The sequence below is a fragment of the Cetorhinus maximus genome, chromosome 28, assembly GCF_964194155.1.
Source record: "Cetorhinus maximus chromosome 28, sCetMax3.hap1.1, whole genome shotgun sequence".
Taxonomy (NCBI): Eukaryota; Metazoa; Chordata; class Chondrichthyes; order Lamniformes; family Cetorhinidae; genus Cetorhinus; species Cetorhinus maximus.
Window position 1 is genome coordinate 9,334,397 of NC_135906.1, and position 16,579 is coordinate 9,350,975.

The window sequence follows — 16,579 nt, forward strand, 5'->3', positions numbered from 1 at the left end:
CATCTAGTCCCACTCCCCTGCCTTATTCTCGTAACCTTGCACATTCTCTCTTTTCAGATAGCAATCCAATTCCCTTTTGAATATCTCGATTGAACCTGCCTCCGCCACCCTTTCTGGTAGTTTGTTCCAGACTCCAACCACCCTCTGGGTGAAAAAAAATTTCCTCACATCACATGTACTCCTTTTGTCAATTATGTTGAATCTGTGCCCTATAGTTCTTGATGTTCTCTTAAGTGGGATCAGTTTCTCACTCTCCACCCTGTCCATACCCCTCAGGATCTTGAACACCTCTATCAAGTCTCCTCTCAGCCTTCTTTTCTCCAAGGAAAACAGCCCCAACCTCTCCAATCTATCCTCATAACTACAGTTCATTATCGCTGGAATCATTCTTGTGAATCTACTCTGTACCCTCTCCAATACCTTCACATCCTTTCTCAAGTATGGCACCCAGAACTGGATGCAGTACTCCAGATGAAGCCTAACTATTGTCTTACACAAGTTCAGCATGACCTCCTTACTCTTGCACTCTGTGCCCCTATTAATAAAGCCTAACATACTAACTATATGCTTTATTAGCTGCTCTCTCAACATGCCCTGCCACCTTAATGACCAATGTACGTGTACCCTCTATTCCTGCACCTCCTTCAGAGGATCTCTCTTTATTTTATACTGTCTCACCATATTTTTCCTGCCAAAATTAATCTCCTCACACTTCTCTGCATTGAACTTCATCTGCCACTTGTCTGCCCAATTCTCCAACATGTCTATATTCTTTTGAAGTTTTTCAAGACTATCCCCAACACAGTTGACAACATTCCCAATCTTCATTTATATATACTCAAATATTCCCCATCACAGAGGTAAAAGGCTATAATTAGCCAGATTCACTCTGACACCCTTTTTAAAAATGGATATTTCACTGGTCCCTCTCCAATCCTCCAGCACACACCTCACACTCAACTCAGCTTTGATCATCTACAAATTGGCAATTCTCTCCTCTTAGGAATCTCAGCTCACTGTTAACAATTGTGATATAAAGTTAGGAGGGAAGGTAAGCTGTGAAGGAGGATACAAAGAAGCTGCTAAGGGCAATAGACCAGTTAAATGATTGGAAAAGAAGATGGTGGATGGAATGTAAGGTGGGAGAGTGTGAAATCCTGTGGCGAGTAACTCACCTCCTGACTCCCCAAATCTGTCCACCATCTACAAGGCACAAGTCAGGAGTGTGATGGAATACTCTACACTTGCTTGGATGAGTGCAGCTCCAACAACACACAAGTTTGACATCATCCAGGACAAAGCAGCCCACTTGATTGGCACTCTGTCCACAAACATTCACTCCCTCCACCACCGATGCACACAGTGGCAGTAGTGTGTACCATCTACAAGATACACTGTAGGAACTCACTAAGGCTCCTTAGACAGCACCTTTCAAACCCGTGACCGCTAGGAGGACAAGGACAGCAGACACATGGGAACACCGCCATCTGGAAGTTCCCATCCAAGCCACTCACCATCCTGACTTGGAAATATATCGCCGTTCCTTCACTGTCGCTGGGTCAAAATCCTGGAACTCCCTCCCTAACAGTACTGTGGGTGTACCTACACCACATGGACTGCAGCGGTTCAAGTAGGCAACTCACCACCACCTTCTCAAGGGCAATTAGGTAAAGGCAATGAATGCTGGCCTAGCAAATCCCATGAATGAATATAAAAGTAGTCAATACTGGTTGTTTTTTATTCCCAGTCACTGTTCCCCACACCTCCCCGCTACTTTAAGCGGTTGTTGCTTCCTTACTTGACTGTGGTTTATTTGGACTTTGGACCCTTTCCCTCTTCAGACGCAGCCTGTCTTTATGGAATTACCCCCCGTCTTCTTGTGCATTTATCAGTGTGCGTTTATATAGTGTAATGAGTGTGTAATGAGGCAGATTTGATAAGGGAGCTTAAGGTGAAGGAACCCTTAGGAGGAAGTGACCATAATATGATAGAATTTACCCTGCAATTTGAGAGGAAAAAGCTGGAATCAGATGTAACGGTATTACAGTTGAATAAAGGCAATCACAGAGGCATGAGGGAGGAGCTGGCCAGAATTGACTGGGAGATGAGCCTAGCAGGAAAGACAGTGGAACAGCAATGGCAGGAGTTTCTGGGAGTAATTTGGGGGACACAGCAAAAATTCATCCCTAGGAAGAAGAAGCATACTAAAGGGAGGACGAGGCAACCATGGCTGACAAGGGAAGTCAGGGACAGCATAAAAGCTAAAGAGAAAGCATACAATGCAGCAAAGAGCAATGGGAAACCAGAGGATTGGGAAGCCTACAAAGACCAACAGAGGACAAATAAAAAAGAAATAAGGAGGGAGAAGATTAAGTATGAGGGTAAACTAGCCAGTAATATAAAAGAAGATTGCAAGAGTTTTTTTAGATATATAAAGGGTAAGAGAGAGGCAAAAGTGGACATTGGGCCGCTGGAAAATGGCGCTGCAGAAGTAGTAGTGGGGAACAAAGAAATGGTGGAGGAACTGAATAGGTACTTTGCGTCAGTCTTCACGGTGGAAGACACGAGTAACATCCCCAAAGATCAAGAGAGTCAGGGGGCAGAGATGAGTCTGGTGGCCATTACCAAGGAGAAGGTGCTAGGAAAACTGAAAGGTCTGAAGGTGGATAAATCACCTGGACCAGATGGATTACACCCCAGAGTTCTGAAGGAGATAGCTGAAGAGATAGTGGAGGCGTTAGTGGTGATCTTTCAGGAGTCACTGGAGTCAGGGAGGGTCCCAGAGGACTGGAAAATCGCTAATGTAACCCCCTGTTTAAGAAGGGAGTGAGGCAAAAGACGATTAGCCTGACCTCGGTCATTGGTAAGATTTTAGAGTCTGTTATTAAAGATGAGATTTCAGAATACTTGGAAGTGCATGGTAAAATAGGGCAAAGTCAGCATGGTTTCATCAAGGGGAGGTCATGCCTGACAAATCTGTTAGAATTCTTTGAGGAGGTAACGAGTAGGTTAGACAAAGGAGAGCCTATGGATGTTATCTACTTGGACTTCCAGAAGGCCTTTGACAAGGTGCCGCACAGGCATCTTAGTAAGATCAGAGCCCATGGTGTTAGAGGCAAGGTACTAGCATGGATAGAAGATTGGCTGTCTGGCAGGAGGCAGAGAGTGGGGATAAGGGGGTCCTTCTCAGGATGGCGGCCGGTGACTAGTGGAGTTCTGCAGGGGTCGGTGTTGGGACTTTTCACTTCATACATTAATGATCTAGATGAAGGAACTGAGGGCATCCTGGCTAAGTTTGCAGATGATACAAAGATAGGTGGAGGGACAGGTAGTATTGAGGAGGTGGGGAGGCTGCAGAAGGATTTGGACAGGTTAGGAGAATGGGCAAAGAAGTGGCAGATGGAACACAACGTGGGTAAGTGTGAGATCATGCACTTTGGTAGGAAGAATAGAGGCATAGACTATTTTCTAAATGGGGAGAGAATTCAGAAATTTGGAGTGCAAAGGGACTTGGGAGTCCTAGTCCAGGATTCTCTTAAGGTTAACTTGCAGGTTGAGTCGATAGCTGGGAAGGCAAATGCAATGTTGGCATTTATTTCGAGAGGACTAGAATATAAAAGCAGGGTTGTGCTGCTGAGGCTTTATAAGGCTCTGGTCAGACCACATTTAGAATATTGTGAGCAATTTTGGGCCCCGTATCTCAGGAAGGATGTTCTGGCCCTGGAGAGGGTCCAGAGGAGGTTCATGAGAACGATCCCAGGAATGAAAGGCTTAACATATGAGGAACGTTTGAGAACTCTGGGTCTATACTCGATGGAGTTTAGAAGGATGAGGGGGAGATCTGATTGAAACTTACAGAATACTGAAAGGCTTGGATAGAGTGGACGTGGGGAAGATGTTTCCATTAGTAGGAGAGACTAGGACCCGAGGGTACAACCTCTGAGTAAAGGGAAGACCTTTTAGAACAGAGATGAGGAAAAACTTCTTTAGCCAGAGCGTGGTGAATCTATGGAATTCATTGCCACAGAAGGCTGTGGAGGCCAGGTCATTGAGTGTATTTAAGACGGAGATAGATAGGTTCTTGATTGGTAAGGGGATCAAAGGTTATGGGGAGAAGGCGGGAGAATGGGGTTGAGAAACTTATCAGCCATGATTGAATGGCAGAGTAGACTCGATGGGCCGAATGGCCTAATTTCTGCTCCTATGTCTTATGGTCTATAGTGTCTTTCCAGTAGAAGAAAGTCCTGAGGAACTTCACAGAATTCTAATCAGACAAAAATGAATGATGGAGGAGGAGGCGATATCCAGGGTAGCCGAAAGCTGAGCTATAGGTTTTAAGGAGGGTTTTAGAACAGGCGAGCACCACCCTGTAACTGGGAATACAGTATGCCAGCAATCCCTGTACCCAGGGGACGGTACCCCAGCACCCTCTGTATCAGGGGGTTGGTGGTGGTCAGTACCCCAGCATCCCCTGTACCCGCAGACAGTACCCCAGCACACCCCATACCCGGCAGACAGTACCCCAGCATCCCCTGTACCCAGCACAGTACCCCAGCACCCCCCATACCCGGCAGACAGTACCCCCAGCCCCCCCTGTACCCGCAGACAGTACCCCATCACCCACTGTACCCACAGACAGTACCCCAGCTCCCCCTGTACCTGGCAGTCTCCCAGCCTCCAATATACCCGCAGACACTATCCCAGCACACCCTGTACCCAACACAGTACTCCAGCACACCCTATACCTGGCAGACAGTACCCCAGCCCCCACTGTACCCAGCACAGTACTCCAGCACCCCCCATACCCGCAGACAGTATCCCAGCACCCCCTGTACCTGGGGTAGTCGGTACCCACCCCTCCCTATAACACAGTGCAGAGCTGAGGACAACAGGGGATAAATTTCAGAGCAGGGTGGAGAAGTTTAAAGGGAAAAGATTCTGCTGGCTCAGCTTTCCTCATCACTAACCTGGGCTATTGGGGTTGCTAGGCGACCTGCTCCCACCACATCCGCCCCGTACCAAGATGGCGGCCGGGGCTGACGTCGGCGGGGGAAGATAGGCCCCGCCCACAGCCCGGATGCGCGCGCAGCCCTGCCCCGGAAAGGCGGGCGGGCGGCCGGGATTCAGATCCGGGTGACGGCGGCGGGTCACCCTGAAGGATGGGGGCGCATCTAGGGCGGCGGTACCTGACCGATCCGGACATCGAGCCCGAGCCCGGCAGCATCCCCAGCTTCCCGACCGACCTGGGGTTCCCCGAGCGGCAGGAGCGCGGTGAGTATCTCGGGTGGGTGGGGTGGGGGGGGGGGTGTGGGGGGAGCGGGGAATCAGAAGCATCCATAGCATTTCGCTGAGTGACCGCTCCAACATCCCATAATAATGTAGTATTCTGTTGCTGAGTGACCAATCTCAAACATCCCATAATAATGTAGGATTCTGCTGCTGAGTGACCAATCTCAAACATCCCATAATAATGTAGTATTCTGCTGCTGAGTGACCAATCTCAAACATCCCATAATAATGTAGTATTCTGCTGCTGAGTGACCGCTCTCAAACATCCCATAATAATGTAGTATTCTGCTGCTGAGTGACCAATCTCAAACATCCCATAATAATGTAGTATTCTGCTGCTGAGTGACCAATCTCAAACATCCCATAATAATGTAGGATTCTGCTGCTGAGTGACCAATCTCAAACATCCCATAATAATGTAGTATTCTGCTGCTGAGTGACCCGCTCTCAAACATCCCATAATAATGTAGTATTCTGCTGCTGAGTGACCGCTCTCAAACATCCCATAATAATGTAGTATTCTGTTGCTGAGTGACCAATCTCAAACATCCCATAATAATGTAGTATTCTGCTGCTGAGTGACCAATCTCAAACATCCCATAATAACGTAGTATTCTGCTGCTGAGTGACCACTCTCAAACATCCCATAATAATGTAGTATTCTGCTGCTGAGTGACCCACTCTCAAACATCCCATAATAATGTAGTATTCTGCTGCTGAGTGACCGCTCTCAAACAGCCCATAATAATAGTCATAGAGTTATACAGCACAGAATCAGGCCCTTCAGCCCATTGTGTCCTTGCCGACCATCTATTCTAATCTCATTTTCCATCACTTGGCCCATAGCCCTGTATGCTATGGCATTTCAAGTGCTCATCTAAATGCTTCTTAAATGTTGTGAGGGTTCCTGCCTCTACCACCCGCTTAGGCAGTGTGTTCCAGATTCCAACCATTCTCTGGCTGTAAACATTTTTCCTCAAATCCCCTCTAAACCTCCTGCCCCTTACCATAAATCAATGTCCCCTGGTTATTGACACCTCCACTAAGGGGGAAAGTTTCTTCCTATCTATGTCCCTCTTAATTTTGTATACCTCAATCAGGTCCCCCCTCAGCCTTCTTTGCTCTAAGGAAAACAACCCTAGCCTATCCTGAAACAACCCTAGCTGAAACGCTGCAGCTGCTGCTGAGTGACCACTGTTCTTATGGTTATTGGGTAAGTTACTATGACATTTCAGGCTACAGTTAATTAACATTTGACATTTTTGAATTATCCGGATGGGAGTGTGGTTGCAGCCTTTTACTCCAGTCGATATAATAGTGTGCGTGCGCGCATGTTTGCGTGTGCTGTGTTCTCTAATCAAATCGTCCAATTCCTGTCTCCCTGTGCAATACAGAATTGTTACAGCACAGCAGCAAGCCATTCGACCCTTCCTGTCTGCAGCGATTCTCTGAATGAGCAATTTAATTAGTTCTCCCCGTAACCCTGCCCATTCTTTCTGTTCAGATAATAGTCTAATTCTATTCTGAAGGCTTCGATTGAATCTACCTCCACCACACACACAGGCAGTGCATTCCAGACCTCAACCACTCGCTGCGTGAAAGTTTTTTCTCATGTGGCTTTTGCTACTTTTGCCGGTTGTTTTGAATCTGTGCCCTTTCGTCCTCGATCCTTCCACGAGTGGGAACAGTTTCTCCTTATCTACTCCGTCCAGACCCCTTTTCATTTTGAATACCTCTATCAAATCTCCTCTTTTCTTTTCTCCAAGGAAAATAGTCCTAACTTCTCCAATCAATCTTCATAACTGAAGTTCTTCATCCCTGGAACAATTCTCGTGAATCTTTTCTTCACCATCCTTCCACTTTAGGTGTGGCACCCAGAACTGGACGCAGTACTCCAGCTGAGGTCGAATTAGTGTCTTATACAAGTTCAACCTAATATCCTTGCTCTTGGATTCTATGCCCCTATTAATAAAGCCTAGATACTGTATGCTTTAACTTCTCTCTCAACCTGTCCTGCCACCTTCAATGACTTATGCACATATACACCCAGGTCCCTCTACTCCTGCACCCTCTTTAGATTTGTCCCTTTAATTTTATATTGTCTCCATGTTCTTCCTACCAAGATGAATCACCTCACATTTCTCGGTGTTGAACTTCATCTGCCACCTGTCTGCCCGTTTCATCAACCTGCCTGTCCTTTTGAAATCCTACACTATCCTTCTCATGGTTCACAATGCTTCCAAGTTTTGTATCATTCGCAAATTTTGAAGTTGTGCCCTGTAGACCAACGTCGAAGTCATTAATATATTTCAGGAAAAGCAAAGGTCCTAATACCGACCCTTGGGCAACTCCACTACAAACCTTCCTCCAGCCTGTAAAGCATTCATTAACCGCTACTCTCTGTTCCTGTCACTCAGCCAATTTTGTATTTTTGCTACTGTCCCTTTTATTCCATGAACTATAACTTTTCCCGCAAGCCTGTTTTGTGGCACTGTATCAAATGACTTTTGGAAGTCTATCTACATCACATCAACAGCATTGCCCTCATCACTCCTCTTGTTACCTCTTCAAAAAGCTCCAACAAGTAAATTAAATATGATTTTCCTTTAAGAAATCCATGCTGGGTTTTCTTAATCAACCCATATTTGTCCACGTGACTATTAATTTTGCCCTGAATTATTATTTCTAGAAGTTTCCCCGACACTGAAGTCAAACTGACTGTACTGTAGTTGCTGGGCTTATGTTTACACCCTTTTTGAACAAATGTATAATGTTTGCAATTCTCCACTCCTCTGGCGCCAGAAATATTATGGGCAGTGCCCCTGCAATTTATACTCTCATTTCTTACCGTATCCTTGGATGCATCTCATCTGGTGCCTTATCAATTTTTAAGGATGGACAGCCTACCCAATGTCACCTCCTGATCAACTTTAAACCATTCTAGCGTCTGAATTGCCTCCTCTTTCACCATAGCCTGGGTAGCATCTTCTTCCTTGGTTAAGACTGATGCAAAGTATTTATTTAATACCTTAGCTATGTCTCCTCCTCCATGCGTAAATTCCCATTTTAGTCTCTAATCGATCCTACTCCTCCTTTTATAACCCTTTTTACTATTTATATGCCTATAGAAGACTTTGGGATTCCCGTTTATGTTAGTTGCCAGTCTCTTTTCACGCTCCCTCTTTGCTTCTCTTATTTGCTTTTTCACCTCCCTTCTGAACCTTCCATATTCAGCCGGTTCTCAATTGTATTTTCCACCTGACACCTGTCATAGGCACAGTTTTTCTTCTTTATCTTAATTTCTTTCTCTTTTGTCACCCAGGGAGCTCTGGATTTGTTTGCCCTACCTTTCCCTTTTGAGAGAATATATCTTGACTGTGCCCAATTCATTTCTTCTTAGAAGGTATTCCTGTTCAGCTACTGTTTTTCCTGCCAACCTTTGACCCCAATTTATTCTTACCCCATTGAAGTTGGCTTTCCCCCAGTTAATTATTCTTACTCTGGATTGTTCCTTTTCCATAGTCTTATGATACAATGTTCACAGTCCACTAAGTGTTCTTCTACTGACACTTGATCCACTTGGCCCACCTCATTCCCAAGAACTAGGTCTAGCAGTGACTCCTTTCTCATTGGACTGGAAACATACTACTGAAGAAAATTTTCTTGAACACGGTCTAGGAACTGTTGCCCTCTCCCTGCCCTTTACACCACTATTATCCCAGTCTATGTTCTGATAATTAAAGTCCCTCATTATACAGGTTGTAGCTTTATTTTTGAAAAGATATATTTTATTATCCATAATATTTGTAAAATGCATTACAGATTTGACTTTATGTAAAGTGCAAAGTGGTTCAATTCCTTTCATTACAGCACGTGGCACGCTTACAATTACAGGTATTTTTATAATATGCGTTTGATGTCAAGCATACTGCCCAAAGGGTTTTCCACAGCTTCCAGCACCTCAGCGTACTATGACAGGAGGGCCTTATACTCTGGTCTTTCTCCACTGAGCCTTTGCTGCGATTCACCCAAGCTTTAGTGTGCCCCTCAGCGCGTAGTCCTACACTTTGGAAAGCGCCAGTCTGCAATACTCGATCATTGACAGCTCTTTGCACTGGAAGACCAACAAGTTTTGGGGCAGATCAAAAAGCATCTTTCACCAAGTTATCTGTGGGCTTCGTCTCATAGAGCCTGGCCTAAAAGGATTTGCTGATCTTTGGTATATCAAGCTGTGATGACGTTACTGAACTGTTGTCATCTTTCGGGCTGCTGATCACAGAGCTGTCTCTGAACCTTTTGGAAGAAGAAGCGCATATCTCATCCTGCTCCACGGAGCGAACTCTGGACCGAAAGATGATCGTGGAGGCCTCTGAGGCAAAGAATAAGGCTTGCTAGCTCTTCACCTCCGGGAGATCCTCCCTAACATCGATCCCATCAACTGCAGCAGGAGCAGATCCTGCATGCTTTTCTGGAGTCGGGACAGTTCCCTCTGTCTCTTTTTTGCCTTCTGAACACCTCTGAGGATGAAGAACCTCTTTATGTTCGCCTTGATCGCTTACCACCAGTGTCAGGAACTTGGATTATTTTTTTCAGGGCCAAAGAGGCTGTTCACTAGTTATCACTTAACAAATTAAAAACTCTCTCACCCCCAAATGCAGTAACCCTAACCTTTACACCTGTTTTTAGTGTGTAACTAGTGGGAAAAGTGCCTGAAGTTTGTGTCATTGCAGAAAATTCATTGCTGAGTCACTGAGCGAGGACCGCAAGAGTACATCCTGTTGAGGAGCTGGATATATCAGCGATTTCTGTGTTTAACTGCACGTGCAGATGCCAGGGGTTGCTCTGGCAGTACACTTATCCTTTAATAATGGAGAGCACAGATAGCCTCACCATTATTATTACAGAAAAATCCCAACCAGATAACTAACACACCATTAAACAGACAGACGGCTCCTTAGAGATCCTCCAATTCTCCCCGTATCCTGTCTAACTTCCATCTCTCAACTGCCATTGCCCATTCACTGGTCGTTCACTGCACAACTGTCTGCAGGATCCAGCTGTGCAGAGATTGACTGCAGTACTTGTGTATTGAAACTGTGGTGACTAAAGTAATGATCCTATTCCGCATGATCATGGTTGCGATGCTGGAAAGGTTGGCTTTGGTGAAGATGCTGGAGTTTGTTCGCCTGTCTCCCCACTTGACTTCGAGTATCCTGTGGAGACACCCCTGGTGGAAATTCTCCAATGCCTTTGGTAGGTGACCCAAATCTCTCTGTCATTTAGAAGGGCGGTGGCAACAACAGCGTTTTAAAGTAAAGCCTTCGTCCTTTTAAGAAGATTTCTGTTGAAGACCCAGTTGCACAGTTTATGGAAGGCTGTGCCGGCACAGCTGATTCTGAACTAGATCTCCTCTTTGATGGCGACCTTTTGAGAAACTTGGCTACCGAGATAAGGGAAGTGTTCTAAAATCTCCCATCACTAACAATAGCCAGAGATGGAGGTACTTGTCTGGGAGAGGGCTGGTGGAGGATTTTGGTTCTCGTTTGTGTTGAGTGAGAGACCAACCCTCTTCTTTGGAATGGAAGAGGTTGAGGGCGGACTGAATGTCACTCGCAGTGAGGGCCACAACTGCTCAGCTGATGGCATATTGTAAGTTGTGGATGCACTGGAGGGTCATCTTTGTCTCCGCTCTCAGCCAATTGAGGTTGGAAAGGGAAGTTTCCTGTTGTGTTGAAACTCGATCCTGACTCCTTGTGGGAGTTGGTCATGCATGAGTTCAGCGGCCAGGCTGAGGTAGATAGTGAAGAGAGTCGGTGCAGCAACACCGCTCTGATCACTCTGCTGGTCTGGCCATTGCATCCACTTTCCAAATGACCAGATCCCAACTTCACAATTTAAGAATGGCACCCCATCTCAAGGAGGAGAGAAAACATTTCAAGGATACTCTGAAGGCCTCATTGAAAATGGGGCAAATTGGTGGACATTGGTGCATTGGAGGAACTTGCTGTTAATCATATCCTGAGTTAGCATCTCATCCGACAAGCTACAAAACAGTCAGTAAACTCTGACCGCGTAAACTCTCCCACTTTCTTCCCTCTCCTGCTGCAGAGAAGCGAGCAGAACACTGGCTTGAGATCACCCTTCCTCAGAGCAACTGTTGTCCTCTCTGTCCAAAGAGCTGTGGCTGTAGGACTGCCCTGCAAATCATGAAGCCTGGCAAATGTCGTACTCATTTCGATGGATTGATGACAAATAATCCTATTGCTGCCATGAGTTTTCCTTTTTTTCCCCTTTAACGGGATGTGGGTGTCGCTGGCAAGGTCAGCATTTGTTGCCCATCCTGAATTGCCCTTGAACTGAGTGGCTTGCTAGGCCATTTCAGAGGGTAGTTAAGGGTCGGGAGTCACATGTAGGCCAGACCGGGTAAGGATGGCAGAAGTGATTAGGTACAATAATCAATGATAGTTGTCATGGTCACCATTGCTGAGACTAACTTTTTTAAAGTCCAGATTTTTAAAAAAATTAATTGAATTTAAATTCCACCAGCTGCTGTGGTGGGATTTGAACCCATGTCCCCAAGGCACTGGATTATTAGTCTAGTGACACCACTGTCTCCCTTCATAACTGTGACCAGTTGAACCCAGGCAGAGCAGCGATAGATTCAGGGCAGAGTATTTGGAGCTGGTTAATACTGTGGTGAAGCACTGTTGCTGGCAGTGATGGGTGCAACTTAAAGGGATGGTTAAGAAAGTTGGAGCACGGTAAAGTACCGCAGTCTCAGCATCTTTCTGTTCAGTGCACCACACTCTTCTACAGGTGAAAAACTACCTTTGGAAGACTCAGGCAATAGAAAACCAAGTGTTTAAAGGCTGCCTAACTTCTGCCCTGCAGCTCAACACCTATAAGCACTTTCCCAGCTCCCTGACTGAACAACAAATTAAACTCAGGACAGTGAGAGTGTGAGGCTCTACGAAGGGTCATAGCTGGTGTGGTGGGTGCTGATTCTTCCTTTAAAGAGGGAGCTGGATTGGTTCCTGCCTGGGGTGGGGGGAGATCGTATCACATCAGCACCCACCACACCAGCAGACTCTCCAGAATGCCTCATTGAGCTCAGGACAATCAGATATAAAACATTTTCATAGATGACACTTAGTCTGCGTGATCTCCTGGACTGGCTTCGATTACCTGTGGGGGGGTCAGAGAGGAATTTTCCACATCAGGTGGCTGCAGAGAGAGGAGATGGTAAGTGTCTATTCAGGATGCCCCAGTCATTGTGGTATGGGATAGGACTGCCGCACAAGCTGCTCTTTTAACGGTTACCAGCTTTATTGTTCATATGTAACACTCCTGCCCTTTATAAAACATGCCAGCCACATTGAGGTGTCATTGTTGTTGGCAGCAACACTACAAATAGCGATTTGGTGAATAGAAATGCTTATGGACAGTGTTCAGTGAGGATAGGGAATTCAAAGCAATTTTTAAAATTTTTTATTATTATCGCTTTTGTTGCCTCCAGCCTCCACTACTCCAGTGCTCTCCTGACCAGCTTCTCACCTTGCATTCGGTTTGATCTTTGAGCTCACCCAAAACTCTGCTGCCTGCACCAAGTCCAACAGACACATCACCGCTGAGCTATGTTGGATGCCGCTCTGGCAATGTCTCCATTTTAAAATCCTCATTCTTGTCTCCATATCATCCTGTCGCCTCACCCTCCCTATCGCTGTAACCTCCACCTGCCCTTAAACCCTCAAAATATCACTCCTTCAGCATTGCTTGTTTTAATCGCTCCACCATTGGCAGCTGTGCTTCTACTGTCTAGATCCTAAGTCTGGAATTCCCTCCCTAAAGACCCTACTTCAAAGATACCGATTTGGCTAACCCTGTCCTAATATTGGTATTATTTGTTTTTGTGATAAAGCTCCTCTAAATCACCTTGGGTAGTTTTATTACACTATAAATAGACAGTATAAATGCCAGTTGTGGATAAGTAGAATTGTGTACCTGGGATTTAATATAATGACCGAGTGTATGTGTCTCTCTCTCTCTCTCAGTGATGATTGCGACACAGCAGGAGATGAATGATGCCCAGTTGCCCCTCAGTCAGCGAGATTACTGTGCTCATTACCTCATCAAGTATATGAAGTGTAAGCGGGACATGTGGCCCAACTTCCTAGAGTGTAAACACGAGCGTCATGACTGGGATTACTGCGAGCACGAGGAGTAAGTTCACTTTTTTTTTTTGCCCGAGGCGCTTTGCACTGTCCCTGGGGCGGTGGGTGGGCTGACTGACCTACTGAAGCTAGCTTAAACTCCCCTCAGTCATGAATTGGCTAATGCAGGAGCCAGAGCTGAGCTACAGGCATCAGAAAAGATCCCTGCTTTGCTACCAGGTCTCTGCTCCACTGAGGAGGTGGCAGAGCCTACCCCTACCTTCAGAGTCCTGACTGGACCAGAGTGTGTAAGCTTCAGCCAGGCCCCTCCTTGTGAGAGCAGGATCCAGTTTGGTGGCGGTGCCCCCTTCTCGCTCCCATGGTGGAATAGCCATTTGTATTTGGGTTCATTTCGTGAGTGAAGAACAACCTCTTCGGATAGGTTCGCAGAGGACTGCTGGCACCCTTCCAGTTACACTCTGCTGAGTGTCGGTACGGTCAGGATAGGAACTGAGGGAGAACTTGTTGGGGAGGAGTGATGCAGGATTTATAATTAAAACCGAAAAGGTGGAAATCGCTAAACATTAAGATCAAATCAAGGCAGGATGCTCGATCAGAAGCCATCCACACTTTGTTGTGCCCTGGCCATAGTGGTACCTGCCCTGATAACCTGGCAGCACTGAGCTATACTGTCAGCTGCACATTACCCTGTGCTCGGGTTTCGTGGAGCTCCATGTATCTACAGTCCCCAGGACACACTGTTTGAAGCTTTTAATTTTCCTTGTATCAGCTGCCAGTGGTCTTAGAGTAGCTGATAAATGATGGGTGCTCAGATATGTTTGCGCTACGAATTGGTATAAAACCTCTAAGTGGGCAAGTCTGTGCTAAAGCTGCCTCTCTGTCTGCTCACCAGAGAGAGGGAGGGAGTTCTGAGATGACTGTTACACTGCAGTGCAATGTACCAGTGGCACTGCATGGTAGAACACCAAAGATGTGTATGGATATCAGATTTGGTTATCCCTACTCCGTTACTTTTCTGAGGAATACCTCACTGTCGCACATCTGTGTATTATCTGGGTTTAAAGAGTGTTCTGGGTTCAGGCCCCACACTCTAGAGACTTGAACACAACAATCTAAGCCCCCCACTCCCAGTGCCGTGCTGAACAGTTGGAAGTTACTTCTTTTACATGAGATGTTGAATTGAAGCTGTCTGCCCTCCCCGTTGGACATAAAAGATCCCGTGGCACTCAGGAGTTCCCCCTGGCCGACTGGTTATTATTGTTTCTTGAAGTAGTAACAGATTAACTGCTCATTTCTTGACTCTTCTTGTGTGTAGTTCATTGCTATGTTTTGTTTCGAGGCAAGCAGCAGATGCTGTTTGAGTTGGGGTTTCATCATTTGTTATGTTACAAATATTTTAAAAACATAAACCTAATGTTCTCTCTCCCCAGTTATGTGATGCGTATGAAAGAGTATGAGAGGGAGAAGCGCCTGCTGATGAGGAAGAAGAAAACAAAGGAGGTGCAGGCAGCATAACATGCTTTCCTGGACCTGTTCAGTAGCCTGTGGCTCAGTCTCCCTCTGGGAACAGCATCCCATCTGGCCAAGATGTCCCATCTGCAATGTGTGATGAATTTATTTTGTATATAATTCTAATATCTCCTGAAATCAATAAAACATCGAATTATAAACCTAACCTGTTGATTTCAGGCAATCCCGTATTCTCTTCCTCCAGGTCCTTCTGTTCCTGCCATACTATTCACTAACATATCTCTTGTCTGATCATGTGGGTGGGTGTATACATGATATGTGGGTGTAAAGAGCAAGTGTACATGGCCTCCTCAGTTATGGAGGGCATCATAGCTGAACGCAGTCCTGTTCTCGCTCCACTGGCTTCCTAGTTCCCAGAGATGGGGGAGGAACAGGACCTCCATGTCCGTCCCCCCCGCCCACCCGCCCACATCAACCTCTCCCTCCCTCCCCAACTCTGGTGAGGGGAGATTCTGTGCCATTTTTCAGATTAAAGGGACTGCCCTCTTAGTTGGCATGAGTTCCCATCACACACATCTTGCTGTTTATGGGATGTTGCTGTGCATAAATTGGCTGAACTATTTCCTACCTTACAACAGCCATTACATTTTAGAACATCAGGGTTGTGACTTCGCAAAATCTTAGCACTTCAGAAAGAGTTATCGAATCCCTTGTGCCTTGCCTTGTCAAAGCTTCCAATTTGGCCCATTACAAGTACTCAGCTGTCAGGAGATCCAAGCCACCTTTGTGTCTGCTGCTGCCCAGCAGAGCTGCTTGAACACACAATGTGAGAGAGAGAGACACAAAGGACAGGACTGAATAACACTCCACAAACTTACAGCCTTCCCTTTCAGCTGCAGAGCCTTCAGTATCTCAGCCCAACATAATTGAAGCAAATAGCTAGATAAACGCAGGCAGAAGATAGGATAAAATCAAAATACTGTGGATGCTGGAAATCTGAAATAGAAACAGTGCTGGAAAAACTCAGCAGGTCTGACAGCATCTGTGGAGAGAGAAACAGAGTTAACATTTCGAGTTCGTATGATCCTTCTTCCGAGCTGAAGAGAAGTGGAAATGTGATGAAATTTATACTGTTTAAGGGGGTGGAGCAGGAGAAGGTGGATAGAAGGTCAGCAATAGGTGGGGGCTAAGGAGAGATTGACAAAGAGGTCATGGATGAAAAGACAAAGGAAGTGGTAAGGGCTAAATGAGGTGCTGACAGTGGCATAAAGGTAAGAAAGCAATTTTCACCCCACTATCACCTTCATATGGTCCATCTCCGACACTTACCTTCCCTTCCTTGACCTCTGTCTCCATTTCTGGTGATAGACCATCCACCAATATTCCTTACAAGCCCACTGACTCCCACAGCTACCTTGTCTACAGCTCCTCACAATCGGCTTCCTGCAAGGACTCCATTCCATTCTCCCAGTATCTTCACCTCCGTTGCATCTGTTCTGACATGTCTTCTTTCTTAACTGAGGTTTCCCAGCCACAGTGGTTAACAGGGCCCTGAACTGTGTCCGACCCATCTCCTGCGCCTCTGTCCTCATCTTCCCCTCCTTCCCTCCCTCCCAGAACCATGATAGGGTCCCCCTTCTCACTTTTCA

General features: G+C 46.1%; 1 protein-coding gene across 1 annotated transcript; it reads left to right on the plus strand.

Annotated features, from left to right (window-relative positions):
• The first annotated feature begins 3,745 nt into the window (after positions 1 to 3,745).
• ndufb7 (NADH:ubiquinone oxidoreductase subunit B7) lies at positions 3,746 to 15,135 on the plus strand. Its single transcript, XM_078531174.1, has 3 exons — positions 3,746 to 5,271; positions 13,341 to 13,509; positions 14,891 to 15,135. The coding sequence occupies exons 1-3, from the start codon at positions 5,160 to 5,162 to the stop codon at positions 14,973 to 14,975; spliced, it is 366 nt and encodes a 121-aa protein (XP_078387300.1). The 5' UTR covers positions 3,746 to 5,159; the 3' UTR covers positions 14,976 to 15,135.
• The last annotated feature ends 1,444 nt before the right edge of the window (positions 15,136 to 16,579 follow it).

Excerpts from the sequence above, each read along its gene's own strand:
- ndufb7 (XM_078531174.1), top strand. The coding sequence starts at position 5,160 with ATGGGGGCGCATCTAGGGCGGCGGTACCTGACCGATCCGGACATCGAG. Across the intron at positions 5,272-13,340 it reads CCCCGAGCGGCAGGAGCGCG|TGATGATTGCGACACAGCAG; the intron begins GTGAGTATCTCG and ends TCTCTCTCTCAG. Across the intron at positions 13,510-14,890 it reads GATTACTGCGAGCACGAGGA|TTATGTGATGCGTATGAAAG; the intron begins GTAAGTTCACTT and ends CTCTCTCCCCAG.